At 37.4% G+C, this 15,778-nt stretch overlaps 1 protein-coding gene across 5 annotated transcripts in view; it reads right to left on the bottom strand.

Annotated features, from left to right (window-relative positions):
• Positions 1-15,778, bottom strand: part of GREB1L (GREB1 like retinoic acid receptor coactivator) — a 253,833-nt gene that overhangs the window by 114,108 nt on the left and 123,947 nt on the right. For all 5 annotated transcript variants that reach the window (XM_045527987.1, XM_045527989.1, XM_045527990.1 and 2 more), the window contains exons 3-4: positions 5,390-5,555; positions 4,645-4,842 (exon numbers count right to left, since the gene is read on the bottom strand). In XM_045527987.1, the coding sequence (XP_045383943.1) occupies positions 4,645-4,842; positions 5,390-5,546 (355 nt within the window). In that variant the 5' untranslated portion in view covers positions 5,547-5,555. The remainder of the gene's footprint in view (positions 1-4,644; positions 4,843-5,389; positions 5,556-15,778) is intronic.

Below are 15,778 nucleotides of genomic sequence, written 5' to 3'. Positions count from 1 at the left end.
AAAATGAGAACTACACAGTTCACTCAAAAGAAGAGGCACAAATAGTTTAGGGTTTTCTCACATATGATAATATGAGGACATCTAGAGGTCAAAAGTAAAAAATTATCAAACAGTTGGATTCCATGAGAAGCATGTTTTCTAACCTCCTCTTTAAAAAGTATTTCAAAAGGTACCTGTGCGAATGAAAAAAAAAATGTACTAGTTTTTGCCAAAAAAAACCAAAAACTCTGCAATGATGAGTGTTTGTAAAACTGGCAAAAGAACCCACTGAGAGAACTCCCAATGTCCAAAACTGGAACAATTTGAGCAACAATAAATAAATTAGATTATAAATATCCATATTTATTTTATGTCCATAATGATATAAATAAATGACTGAAAAAAATCAATGCATGTGGGAAAAGAGGAAACTTCCCATGCAGTAGAATTTCAAATAATTTATGAAGGCAGGGCTGGCAGCCCACACCTGTAATCCCACACTTTGGGAGGCAGACAGGGAAGGATTGCTTGAGCCCAGGAGTTTAAGGCTGCAATGAGCTATGATCTCACTACTGCATTCCAGCCTCAGAGACAGAGCGAGACTCCTCTCTTTAAAAAATAAATAAATAAATAAAACATTGAATAATGTTTGTAAATGCTCTGCCCTCAAGGAAGCTGAGCTGACTCCCCACTCCTTAGGTGTGAGCTGGCATTCCTTCCACAGGATGGGGAGGAGGAGGAGAGGAGATAACACTGCCTCAGCTAGGTGACCAAGGTCAACATCAACAGTCATAAATCATGTTGATAGTATATACCCCCGATATAATATGATGAAAATGGCACTTAACCTCCGTGATCTTCCTCCCCAAATCCCAAAACCCCAGGCTAATCAGGAGAAAAACATCAGACAAATTCCACTAGGGGTTTCCTACAATATACCTGACCAGTACTCCTAAAACTGTCAGGGTCATCAAAAACAAGGAAAGTCTGAGAAACTGTCAGGAGCCTAAGGAGTCATAACAATTAAATCTAATGTCATATCCTGGATGGGATCCTGGAACAGAAAAAAAGACATTAAGTAAAAACTAAGGAACTCAAATAAACTATGGACTTTAATTGTTAAAATTAGTAAAAATGTGTCAATACTGACTCATTAATTGCAACAAATGCCCTATACTAAGATGTTAGTAACAGGGAAAACTGTGCAAGAATATATGGAAACCATACTATTTTTCTCAATTTTTCCAAAAATTTAAAGCTGTTCTTAAAAAATAAAGTCTATTTTATAAAATAAAATAGCTGTATTTTATCTTGTTACCTTCTAGTTACTTGCCAACACAAACCACACAGGCAATTTAACTGAGAAGAGAGAATAGGAGAGAAAGGGAAGGCAGAGCCGAGTCTAACTAATGTGGTTAGGAAGAAATCAATTCAAGGCCAACAATGTAAAGTCAAGGAAAAGTTCCTAGATTCAGTCTGTAGTTACTCTGAAAATAAGTTCACCTGCCAAGGGTCCAGCCTTTTGTTGTAAAGTAAATAACTCTTTTCTGACTGTTTCCTCCAAATCCTCATTGTTGGGATTCAGATCACCTAATTATACACAAAATTATCATCAAGGAGCCCCAAGAAAGAAAAATTATACAAACAGCAATATTTAATTTAATTTTTTAAAGATAGGAAATAAGCTGTGTGTGTCTGTAAGACACAGTGGAGAGCTAAAGAATCTATGAAATGTGATTGTATTTCAAGATCTATAGAATCCAAATATCCGATGTGGCAGGGTAGTTCTTTTTCCCACTATCAGAAATATATCAAATTATTAATCTAATAAAGATCAAATATTAAAACTCAATTAAAACCTCAAACTAAATGAAAAGAAACCTTAGTACTCCCGGAAGGTAATTCTGAATTACATCTGAAATAATTCCAAAAGACTGATGTGAACTTTCTCCTAGAGGCTACAGAAAGATCAGGTTAAGAGTATTCTAAAGAAGGATCTAAGCCTGTTTACTGTACACAAGGAAAGAGAAGTAAGTTACTGACATGGGCATACAAATAATTTATTTGACAAACTTGCCTCCCGAAATAATTTCATTTTCTGAGAGCAATACCGAAATGTTGCCCTAAAACCAAGGCTCTTGCAGAGCAAATGATTTTAATTAAAAAAAAAGATATGATGGTAGAAGGCCCTTCTTTATAAACTTCATCTGCATTTCCCTAAGAAAATAGCCAAGGTTTTCACTTCACAGAAACAGATTTGCATTCTCCAATTATCTTCAACTTGAAGGTTACAGAGTAAGCTAAAGGGGGAGGGGAAGTTTACTGAAACAGCTGTAAACACAAACTAAAGTAATCAAAGCAGTATTGGGAGGCCTAAAATTTGGTTGCCCTTTACCCCTTTAGACAATCAACTGCCTCCCAGCAGGGTGGGAACCTACACTATGCCAATAATTTACATAAGAAATTAGCAACCAAAATTTACATCTGAATGGTAACCCCCAGCAGCCCACCAGGTGTTAAGTATCTGCTTATCTAAATTGCCTCTAAAAATAGCTTTACCTTCCTTTCAGCCTTAAGTAAATAAAAGATTTCCCATGAAGGGAAGGTGGTATACTGAAACAAGCCCAGGGTGTATACTGCCCTATTTCACTGCCATATTTATAAGGAAAACTTCAGGGCTGTTGTCCCTTTGAGTAAGCAAATTCTTAGAACTATCTTAGAATGAGACATATTGAAAGGGCTACATGTAAACTGTAAACTACCAAATTATAAACTTTTTGTTTTAAATGCCCACCCCCAGGTGAATTAAAATGGGAAAATGAATAATGGACATTAATTGTAAGAACCTAAAGTATCTGATGTAGAAATCTAAATGGAGGACTTAGTGTTTTGGGGTTTGAATCTTAAATGTGGGTGAGGTAGTTCTTTGTTCTCAGAAAAACTGTACCTCCTTTATCTTTAAAATGACTATTACCCTTCCCATGTACTCATAATCTCGTGTCTTAAAGGTTGAGAAATACTGGCTAACTCTAGATCACTGACTTTATATCTTGGTGAGTACTAAACAGCTCTCCATATTTAGTTATAAATAATACACCAGTGCTGGGTTCCCCACAATGCAAACTAAAAGCACACCTAGGGCACAGGAAAAACAGGGGAATTCTCCTTATTTTTTGGTATAAAATGTGATATTTCAAAATGTCCTGTAAAGCTTCTATTCTAGTTCTATGTAACTCTCACATATAACAAGATTCTCAATGGGAAACCAACGATATTTTAAACATGATTTCAACTTTCACTTTGTTAACTGATAAATGAGTTGACTGCTGAATTAAATAAAAGACATGAAGATGGATATAAAACAAGTAAGAAGCAGCATAATGCTAGTCACTTCCCACACTTCCACAGGTTTAAAGGCCTGTATTACATCTATAATGACTAAATCACCATATATTAAGTCTGGGCAAAAAAAACAATCATAAGTGGAAGCAAATACAAATGATGTGCTAGATTAGGGGCAGGCCTCACTCAGAGCAGTGGCAAAACTGCTAGAGGCCACCTGTAGTCAATCAGGCAGATAGGCTACTTAAAGAATTATTCAGGTCTCCTCATCTCCTCAGTAGGGGATTTTGACCCCTTTACTGTTTATCAGATTGGAAAAAAAAGAAAGAAGAAAGAAAGAAAAAGTCAAGAGAAAATAAAACTCCCAAATAGTGCTATCTGGTGAATTTCCATATTTGAATTTCTAGTTTATTCCAATTATTTGCACTTCAAGCTTTGTAAGGGGCATGTCCTGAGATTTCATTATTTTTCTTTCCCTCTCCTAACCCCACCCCACAAGATTTGCATGCACTGAAATCATCCCAGGTTCAAGACAGTCTAGGTATAAAAATTGTATTCTGTCTAACCTGGATAAAGTATTATAAACTAATCAGGCTGGGATCGTCATGAAATAGCACAGTAAACAACTAAATGGAGGAAAGAAAGTGTAATTTAAGCTATGATATCACCAAAACCATGAAATACTGAAAATGCTTTACACCAAGATTTTCTTATTAAAAGTGTGGTTAAAGCCTTGGTGGAAGAGGAGCTTCACCCTCATAAATAAAATGGGATTATCAAAATATTTACATTTTTATCCTCTATAGATAAATTTTTACATTTGTAATATTTATGAAATATTACATTTAATAATTATATATTACATTTAATATTACATTTTTATCATCTATACTGGATGAGTGTTCAAAATAAATGTAAAAGGTAAATATGAAACATCTGATATTTTTCTGATTGTTTGTGGGAAGTAGAATAGAAAGTTAAGAAGAAAGAACACTAAAAAAGTTCTTAAAATAGTAGCAGGAAGTGCAAGGAATACTGGAAAAGCCTTGACCTGGGTTTAGACTTGCCTTTGCCACAGACCATCTGAGAGAAGTTATTCAACTGTGAATCTGTCTCTTCTTCATCTCTAAGATGGGATGATAAGACCTGTCTTTCTTAAAGACACCTGCTGTGAAGTCATACGAGATAACATAAGACCATAATCATTCCTCATTCCTTTCCATAATTACTGGTTTCCAGCCTTGAGCACCATATGTAATGATTGGAAATAGGCTAGAAATATTAGAGGGAAAATAGCAAAAGGGAAGCAAAACTGAAACCCACCATCTGTAGTGCAAGATCCTTCTGGGGCAGGTTTTTGTGAATAGGGAATTGGTGGGCTGTTTGAATCAGACATTTCTTCATCATCTTCATCATCTTCCATTTCAGTAACTGTTAGATTGTTAGAAAAATCCAGACTTCCATTTTGTGTGTACCGGTGTACCAAATCTTTATCCAGATCCTCCACCTTGGGTTTGACATCTGGGTAAGCAAATAAATCATAGCAAATTTAATAAAAAGATACTTAAGAAAAATTCCTAGTTCTGAAAGACATATTTGTAGAAAGGAAGATTAGCACTTTCTATCTTTTAGCTAATTTATTTCAGAGGTCTCAAGATTTGGAATCCCCACTTATTTTATTTTATATTTATATTTCATTTATTTATTTATTTTGAGACAGGGTCTCTCTCTTGTTGCCCAGGCTGGAGTGCAGTGGTGTCATCATAGCTCACTGCAACTTGAAACTCCTGGGCTCAAGCAATCCTCCTGTCTCAGCCTCCCAAGTAGGTGGGACTACAGGCACACATCACCACACCTGCCTAATTTTTCTATGTTTCGTAGAGACAAGGTCTTGCTATGTTGCTCAGGCTGGTCTTGAATTCCTGGCCTCAAGTGATCCTCCCTCCTCGGCCTTCCACTTCTTTTAAAAGGAGTCTATCCCCCTGTCCTCACCACCTTCTGCAAAATAATAATAATAATGATAAAACTTAAAAAGGAGTCTAGAAATGTGTGTGACTGAGAACCTTACCTGCAGATGAGAAGGGATGCTGATCAGGATCCAAGTACAGTTGGGAAAAAATGGGCCGTGGTACTACACTACTACATCTGAGAGAGGCTTCTATGGAGTTGTGGAGAGCTTCCTCAAATCGAGCAGATTTCAGTTGCCCAGCATATGAATTCCCCATGGTCTACACCTGCCCACCCCAAAGAAAAAGAAGAAAGGAGAAAATTGATATAATTAGAGGTTGTATGTCTCAAAGTACACATACAGCTAATATAAATTATATCAGTATATCTGAAGATGTCAACTATATAAACTACCTATATGTCTTGTTAAGATAACTTGTGTAAGTTGTTATCATATCATTTCTGCTTTTTGTCTTTACAGTTCAACCCCATCTCAAAAAGCCCCTTTAAAGGATTCTGTATCTAAGAATCAAATAGTAATAAATGCTTTAAGTTGAGGCTCTCCAACCAGTAAATCAAGATTGACCTGTCAATTGTGAAGCCCAGCCTGGTTAAAAATGGGGCCATGCTACCTCCTTAAAATTGGTGGGCAACCATAACCCCACACCAACTCTGTCACAGATTTCAGAGTAAATATCTAATTACTTCTCTCTTTACTAAGATCTATTACTCTAGAGGGGGGGAAAAAAGGCTCTCCTCTGGAAAAAAATGAAAGCTTTATAATAATATATTTAATTAACAAATTCCTGAAAGGATTTGAGCTTCTTAAACTCAAAGAACTCGTTTATGTATTATTAGTATTTATTTGAGAAACACTGTTGTTTTTTTTGCCTCATCTAAAGTACAATCTTATTTGGGACTTTTCAAGAAACTATATAGCAAAAAGTTTTGAAGCCATGACCTTTACTTCTCATCACTAGCATTTATTAATATATAGTACTTGCCAGTTACAAAAACTTCTATGTAAAACCATAATAACTATAATTTATTGGGTGCTAATTATTGGCTAGATCAATGATTCTTAAAGTATTGTCCAGGGGCCCCAAGACCCTTTTGGTGGTCCATGAAGTCAAAACTATTTTCAAATGATTACTAGAATATTATTTGCCTTTTTCACTCTCATTCTCTCATATGTGTACAGTGGAATTTTCCAGAGTCTATGTGATATGTGACATTACAACAGATTGCAGAAGCAGAGAGGCTACTCTTTTCACTAACTTTTCTTTGGAAAATGTAGTTATTTTTCATAAAATATGTTATTTATGTTAATATGTAGTAGGTTTATTATTAATTTTAAAAAATAATAAATATTTCATAAGTTTCTTAGTTTTAATTTTTAATAAATATAGCCTACATAAACAAAAACTCTATAGGGTCCTCAATAATTTTTTTTTTTTTTTTTCTGAGACAGAGTCTCGCTTTGTTGCCCGGGCTAGAGTGAGTGCCGTGGCGTCAGCCTAGCTCACAGCAATCTCAAACTCCTGGGCTCAAGCGATCCTACTGCCTCAGCCTCCCGAGTAGCTGGGACTACAGGCATGCGCCACCATGCCCGGCTAATTTTTTCTATATATATTTTTAGTTGGCCAGATAATTTCTTTCTATTTAGTAGAGACGAGGTCTCGCTCTTGCTCAGGCTGGTCTCGAACTCCTGACCTCAAGCGATCCACCTGCCTCGGCCTCCCAGAGTGCTAGGATTACAGGCGTGAGCCACCACGCCTGGCCCTGTCCTCAATAATTTTAAGAGTATATAAAAGGGTTCTGAGACAAACAGGTTGAGAACTGTTAGACTAGACAGTATGCTAAGGACTTTATAAAGGTTATCTCATTTAATCCTCAGTATTCTGAAGTAGGTATGACTTCTTCCCACTTCACAGTTTAAAAAACAAAACAAAAAACTGAAGCTTGAAGAAGCTAAGTGACTTGCCCACTATCAATTAGCTGTAAGGGGTGGAGCCAGAACTCAGTATCTAGCCAAGGGATGACACAGCCTGCACTTCTACTGTGTAGGCTCAACTTGGGTAAATCTCATTTCAAAACAGGTAATTTTGAGACTATCTTAGTCCCACTTCTCCTATCAAAGAGAGGGATAGATATTGCATTTCATCTGGAATGCCAACTCTGACTGACTTCCTGGAGGGAATCCCGGGAGGACTGGCTGAGAAGGACCCTGAGTATGCATCTGGCTCCTCAGGAAGGGGGCCATGGTCCTGCCTGCCGACTCATGGGCAGAGAAGGGGCCAGGCATAGCACATTCATATCCTACTCTCAAGTTTCCCAGACTTCTGCCCAGGAGCTCCATAGGAGATTTTGGTGCCTCTGAGCTACTTGTATGTAGCAAAGGAAGCTTCTTATGTGATTTCTGGTAGAAGTAGTATACAGTGATTTCCATAAGAGTGGCTAGGTTTGTCAAAACTTTATTAGAGATTCCTATGATTTGGAGGAAAAGCCAGGATCCTATTTTGGCATCATTTCTCATAATAGGTAAGAAAAAACTAAATGCTTTGGATTTAAATTACTACATTCCTTTCTTACAAAAAGTATATACCCCAAATGTACCACATCCAATTAAAAGTTGAGTATATACATATATATATGATATCCAATTAAAAGTTGAAATGGAAGAAAATCAACAAAGTCTGTCAAATGAAATTTTCCTGAAACATCAAGTTTTTGGCCAAGAACTAAGACTCCCCACCACTACAATGGTAAGCATTAAAAATTTCTAAAGCTCAAAAGCAATTTATTTTTCAACAGTACCACACATGATCAAAGCAGGGGTTGGAAGATAAATATGCTGTTTCACTAGCATCTAAGTCAAAATCCAACAACCATTTCACCTTTCGTCTTTGCTAAAAGGAGAACACCACCAGGAACTAGCAGAGTTAATAATGGGATTTCTTATCCGTGAACAATGGAATTACTTCAAAGGTAGACCTTTAGCCTTTCTCCAGAGCACCAAATGACTGGAAATCTTGCCTCTTCTTAATCTAGTACCACTCCAACAAGTTATCTTCCTTTCATCATGGAAAATCTTGAAAATCTACATTCTCCAAGAGATCTTTTTAGTTTAATAAAGAAGTGCCAAATTATACATGGAAGATCGCATAATCTCAATCCTCTCCCCTTATAGTTTAAGGAGCATAAGGACAGATACCTATAAACAAGGCAATAAATACTGTGCTGAATAAAAATATTAAATCAACATAAAAATGGGCAATGGCATTTCATCATCACAGAAGATATCATAATCCTACGAGAGCATTAGCAATACTCTGATAAAGACAAGGAGATGTATCCATTCCCCATTCAGACTTGGTGAAGTAAGAGGAATCAGCTGACTCTATTCCAAATAAAAACATAACTGGACATTTTAAAAAGGCTAACGATAATGTAAAGGATTACAGAACTGACCCTACACTTCTTTAGGGTAACTGTGGACTTCTGGCCTTAATTGTCCAACACTAGCCACAGAAAGGTGTGGTTCAGAGGAAGCCTGTGTAATATACGCCCAATATCACATTAAATCAAATGGTAACAGGAAAGCCAATGTGTGATATTCCTTATGGACTTAGATATTTTATGTATCTGGTTGACATCAAGTTTATGAGGCTGCATTACGTTGCTTTTCCATGTTTTCTTTTTTTATTGTAAAATTACAAAAGGATAAACTCTATTAAATATTTTGTTATAGCACTATAGACCTCTGAGATACTAACAAGACACTGATATGGAGATACTAATAGACACTGATATAAGGAAATGTTTAAGAAAAGGATAGTAAACAATATGGGCTCTTTCTGAATCACTAATTGCTCAAAATATAGATGGGATCAACTATAAACCACCATGACATTGTGATTTGGGGCCTTTCTGCTCTAGCCTTTTCCCTTTTTCCACAGAAACAATTATTAAAGAAGGGGGGTGGAGGTGGAGGTAGACAGGCAGCTTCTATATCTGGTGGCTTCAGGAAGGAGGACTGCAGAAGTGAAAAAAATGGGTAGTTTGAGAAGGAGGCACCTGCTAATGCTTCCATAGCCTCTCCTCAATTCTCCTTTTTCTCTTGAAAATGGAAAGGATAAGCAATGCACTTTCAGAGAGAGTACTCCTTGATCTATAATGTTTTTATTTCCTTTTTGTTAAAAATTTCATGGTTAATAATTACTGTTATTAATATTATACTTATACAGTAATTATTAAATACATAGCAGAGGGGTAGAAAAATTATCCTCAGTGATTAAATCTTCTTTTACTCTCAAAGACTTTTTACAGTTAAAGCATCAAATTAGATTATATTTTTAAAAAGTTAATTTAAATTTATATGCAAAGCATGTATCACAACAGTAGGCACTGTTGGTGTTGTTGGCAGTTGACAGAATAGTAGCTGCTGTTATTATTATTACTAGTACTGATAATGGTGGTGGTGATGATGGTGGTAGTGGTGGTGGTTATCATTGTTAAGAAACGTGAAAAGAAGCATTTTTCTTTGGACAGTTATAATAGTAACATGGAGTGCTAACTAAGTGCTGGGCAAGTACTATTACTGCCCACATTTTTAAGAGAATTGAGGCCTAGGGAAGTTAAGGAACCTGCCCAAGATCACACTTCAAGGAAATGACAAAGACAGAGCAGAACTTCATCAGTTTGGCTACAGAGGAAGCTCTCTTACGTTAGCTTTTTCACTTATGCCATTCAGTTATTAAAACACCTACTAAAATGACCCAGTTACGTAAATGGATACTCTGTAAAATACTACTACATTGCCAACTACCAAAAAAAAAAAAAAAATCAAGGAAGAAAATTTTTGTTTGCTGATGTGTCCTCATCTCTACATATCACAGCTGCAAGACAAGGCTGAAAAGGGAGTTTTAACTTAAGATATGGGCTAATAGGGACAAAGCCAAACAACAATTTTAAGAAACAAAACAAAATAAAGTAACCCTCCGTTAAAAAACTCCTCACTGTAAGTATTAGATAAAAGAAAAAGAGGAACAGAGGGTAAAATATCTAACAAAGAACAACTACATGCACACATACAGGGGAAGGAGGCACAGGCCTGGCCTTAGACTTCAAAGCATCAGACCAATTGGCAGCGCGACCAGCTGATTTTGGGAATTCTCTTGCCTGTACCCTTTTGCTCCCCATTGCTTCTGACTTTGGAAGAGTCAGTCATGTTTCCTTTGCTGTGGCAAATCTAGAAATTAAAAATATTCTTATCAACTTCCTAAAATACTTTCCTTCAATCTTTCTCCTCTCTAAATAAGGTTTTATTTTCTATTTTATAAGGAAAAGAGAAAGTTTTCTGGAGCTCAAATAATAAAGAGCAATTAATTTGAGAGTGTATTTTTCTTCTCACATCAGATTAAAAAGAAATACTAGATTTGAGATGTTGCCCAATCTTTACCTTAAAAAAGTGAACATAATTTAAATTTCCTTCCCCATTCCTGGCAGAACACTTAATTTGGGTAGGTAGGAGTCATAAGAAAAAATTGTTATATTAATAATATGATATGAATTTGTTAGAAATTTTATAAACACAATTTTCCCTGTGAAGATAGTATTGATGTAAGCAGAAAAAAAGCCAGGAAGTAGTAATACAATAGCTTGTTAATAATGTTTATCTATTGATGGTCAGATTGTTTACAGATTATTATCTTTCTTTTTTTTATTGGTAACTTCCAATTTTTAAAGTAATGAAGAGTATTGCAGAATAATACAATAAATGAAAAGGAAAATATCATATAGCAATGAGCTTATCCCAACTCTCTGACTATCCTTGAAAAAGTAGTTTAAAAAATAATTTTACTACTCAAAAATATGGTAAGAACAACTGAATTTGCAAAGTGAACCTCCCTCCACCCTTTGCTGGTGTTTCAAGTTTCCAAGGACAATGAAATTCACTGCAGTGCTTAAGCTGTGAAGCTCTCCCTAAGAGCTGGAGTTTCTGCTACTGCCTTCTAGCATAATCACTCCAAACTATTTTCCTCCAGGTACGATCATACATTTGTACTGATCCAACCATACTCCCACAACAAGTTCCTCTTTTGACTAAGTATAAATATTTTCAAGTACTACAGCTGGCATTTAATAAAAGTTGTCTTTTAATACCAACTATCTGAAGAAATAGAAACATTAATTTTTTTTTTTTTTTTTGAGACAGAGTCTCACTTTGTTGCCTGGGCTAGAGTGAGTGCGGTGGCATCAGCCTAGCTCACAGCAACCTCAGACTCCTGGGCTTAAGCGATCCTACTGCCTCAGCCTCCCGAGTAGCTGGGACTACAGGCATGTGCCACCATGCCCAGCTAATTTTTTTCTATATATATTCTAGTTGGCCAGATAATTTCTTTCTATTTTTAGTAGAGACGGGGTCTCGCTCTTGCTCAGGCTGGTCTCGAACTCCTGATCTCGAGCGATCCACCCGCCTCGGCCTCCCAGAGTGCTAGGATTACATGCGTGAGCCACCATGCCCGGCCATAAACATTAATTTTAAAAAGCATTTAAAAAGGAAGTGACAAGGAAAAATAAGAAAAACACTGATTTTTTAAAAAAAAATCACATACATGCTAAGAGAAAAAGAACTGTATTTAAGACAGTACTTTGGGGTTGCCTGGTTTTAATGGCAAGTTAAGCTATGAAACAGGTAGATGGGAAAATACATATTCTAGGTAATAACTCATTTTTTAAGTTTTAAAACATGTATTTCCAAACTTTGTCTACTGAGAAGTCTGAAAAGCAATATTCATTAACTATTAATAAGCACTTCCTAGTACCCTGATTGCAGTTTCATAATACCTTCCCCACTGAAAGGAATCAAGAGTCCTTGAAAGAATGACCAGTTCCCAGTCTGGGGCAGGAAATAGGGAAGATGAGCCTCAAACATCCTGAGCTGGAAAGTAAAGAAGGTATCAAGAACTAATGGGTCATGTCAAAAGACATATGAAACCACCTGAAGGGCTCCCATTGGCTAAAGATTAGAGAAACTGAACATAAAACAGAATAAATGCAAATGACTGAAGCATATTTAAAACAGAAAAACTCACAAATTAATTTTGCTACTCAAGGGGAAACGAGAAAGCTCCTCTTAGAAGAAAACAAAAACAAACCACCTAATTGAACACTATTAGGAGGAAAAGAAAAGAGGGAAGCATTTATTCTGCTCTTTCAGTACTTCAAAGTAACCAAATAGTCTTGGTTATTGAGTTTGTTTTTTTTTTAAAGAATTCCAGCTAAAAAATGTGCAAAGAATGATGACTATAAAATTACCACTTTGCAACCTCTAATGAAAAATTCATGCAGGCAATGATAATAAGTGAAACCATGAGACAGAAGGTTGATGGGGAACTTTATAACAAGAGAGATGAAGCTATCACCTCCTGAACACAGTGATCAAGCTGAGCATCATTAAAAGTGAGGCAGTGAGACGCTGTGTGCCTTCCCAGCACACAGTGTTGATATGAAGACTCACACCACCCAGGAAGTATTCCTGCCAAAGGGTATAATGAATCTAGTCAACCCTCTAGAGCAACTTCCATTTATAGAATCAAGGAGCAAGTTAAATGAAACCACGAGGAAACAAGCAGATTCAGAATGAGGGACAGATCTATAGGGCAACTGACCTAGTTTCTGCAACAAGCCAAGGTCATCAAGTTTGTAAATGTTGGACCTAGGATTTAAATGTAAACTCAAAAGCCCATGCTTTTCCCACTAAAACATGCTGTTTGAAACAGAAACAAAGGTGGGAGGGAAGGTGATACACCCTGTTTGTGGGGCGTGTATGTGTGTGTGTGTGGGGGGGCGTTATTTTTGGTTTGAGATTAATATTTTTTAAAGCACAACTTATTGACTGTGTGCCAGGCACAGTACTAAAAAGACAACTTCGTGTAACTTCCTAGTTTTCTGTTACCTTTTTGTTGACAGATGTTGTCACTCACTTTTTAAACTTTAACAATCATTCACCCGGCCAGCCAGCATTTATAGAAATCCTATTATCAAGTAGTTCCTTACATTGGCTCTGGAATAAGATGATCTTAATTCAAATCCTGTATTCACATACAGAATTCCTGTATGACACTGGACAAGTTACTTCAACTCTCATCTGTCAAATGGGGATAATACTACCAAACTCATAGGTTTTTGTGAGAGTACATGAAATTTTACATATAGTATATAAAGTTTTTAGAACAGTGCCTGGCACAGAATAAGAATGCAGAAAATGTCAGTAGTAACAGTAGGCGGTTTGTTTGTTTTTTGTAGACAGGGTCTTGCTCTGTTGTCTGGGCTAGAATGTTGTGGTGTTATCATAGCTCACTGCAATCTCAAACTCCTAGGCTCAAGCAGTCCTCCTGCCTCAGCCTTCCAAGTAGCTGGGACCACAGTTGTATACCACCGTGCCTGGCTAAATTTTTCTATTTTTGGAGAGATGGGATCTAACTATGTTGCTCAGGCTGGTCTCAAACACCTGGCCTCAAGTGATCCTCCCACTTTGGCCTCCCAAAGTGCTAGGGTTTCAGATATGAGCCACTGCACTTGGACTGTTTTTTTTTTTTTTTTTTTAGCACTGTGCATACTAAGAAAATTAAGATGCATTTTTCCCTTGTATGAGTTGAGCACTACATTAGATTCTGGGGCATTGTTTTAGGAATAAATGACCAATGACCATTAATGTAAAAGTTCCAAAAGCTTCTATTTGTCACTATACGCTATTTTTTACAATCACACATACAAATCATGAGAGATGACTTCTGACACCAAGAGCAGTGCTGTCCAATAGAATTTTCTGAGATGATGGAAATGTTCACATTCTACAATGTCCAATAGGGTAGTTATGAGGTATACGTGGCAGTTTGGCACTTGAAATGTGGCCAGTGTGACTGAGGAACTAAAATGTCAATTTTTTTTATTGTAATTAACTTAAATAGCTACATGTGGTCAGTAGGTATCATATTAGACAGTGCAACCCCAGAGCTGCGGTCCTCAACCCCCAGGCAGCTGTATGTCAGGCACCTGGCTGCATAGCAGCTAGTGAGCTAGGGAAGCCCCACCTGCACCCACAGCTGTTCCCATCACTGCCTGAGGAGCCCCAGTCAGATCAGCTGTGGCATCAGACCCTCATAGGAGCTCGAACCCCACTGAAAACTGCACATGGAAGGGATCCAGGTTGCATGCTCCCCACGAGAGGCTGCAAGACCCCCTCCTCCCTAATCCCCCCCACACTCGTCCATGGACAAGCTGTCTTCCACGAAACCAGTCCCTGGTGTCAAAAATGTTGGGGGCCGGGCATGGTGGCTCACGCCTGTAATCCTAGCACTCTGGGAGGCCGAGGCAGGTGGATCTTCTGAGCTCAGGAGTTCGAGACCAACCTGAGCAAGAGCGAGACCCCGTCTCTACTAAAAAATAGAAAGAAATTATCTGGCCAACTAAAATATATATAGAAAAAATTAGCTGGACATGGTGGTGCAAGCCTGTAGTCCCAGCTACTCAGGAGGCTGAAGCAGTAGGATCGCTTAAGCCCAGGAGTTTGAGGTTGCTGTGAGCTAGGCTGATGCCACCGCACTCACTCTAGCCCAGGCAACAAAGCGAGACTCTGTCTCAAAAAAAAAAAAAAAATGTTGGGGACTGCTGCTCTAGAGTATGCATAATGACTGAGGGATAAAAGATTTCTGAAGTTCTAAGGGGACTGGCTGTGTCCCTAGTGATGTGACCTTGAACAAGTCACTTAACCCCTCTCAAGCTCAGTTTCTGCATCTGTAAGGTGAGTGCATAGAGTAGATTATGATTGTCCCTTAACAGCGATAAAATTCTTCAACTTTGTATATGAAAATCATTTGTTATATTACTGCTTACATGCTTTCTCTATTAAAAATATTCACTGATGAGAGCAATAATGTACAACTCCTAGACAAATAAACCATAATTCTTTCAAGTGCTCATAGAGTCTAGAATGCAAAATTAAAAACAAGCATATAAGTTCTCTTTCTTTTGTGCTTTTTTAGCATTTTATTTATTCTTTTTTTTTTTTTTCTTTGAGACAGAGTCTCACTCTGTTGCCCGTGCTAGAGTGAGTGCCGTGGCGTCAGCCTAGCTCACAGCAACCTCAAACTCCTGGGCTTGAGCAATCCTCCTGCCTCAACCTCCTGAGTAGCTGGGACTACAGGCATGTACCACCATGCCCGGCTAATTTTTTCTACATATATATGTTTTTAACTGTCCGTATAATTTCTTTTCTATTTTTAGTAGAGATGGGGTCTCGCTCTTGCTCAGGCTGGTCTGAAACTCCTGAGCTCAAACAATCTGCCCGCCTCGGCCTCCCAGAGTGCTAGGATTGAAGGCGTGAGCCACCGCACCCGGCTGATTTATTCTTTTAAATTGATATTTGTCACTCGCAATTACAGTTAGTTGGGTCTAGGGTTTGTTTAACTTTACCAATAGATTGTGAGTTTTGGGGGGCAAATAT

This window comes from Lemur catta, chromosome 16, assembly GCF_020740605.2.
Source record: "Lemur catta isolate mLemCat1 chromosome 16, mLemCat1.pri, whole genome shotgun sequence".
NCBI classification, from domain to species: Eukaryota; Metazoa; Chordata; class Mammalia; order Primates; family Lemuridae; genus Lemur; species Lemur catta.
This window is presented reverse-complemented; position numbering and strand designations above follow the sequence as displayed.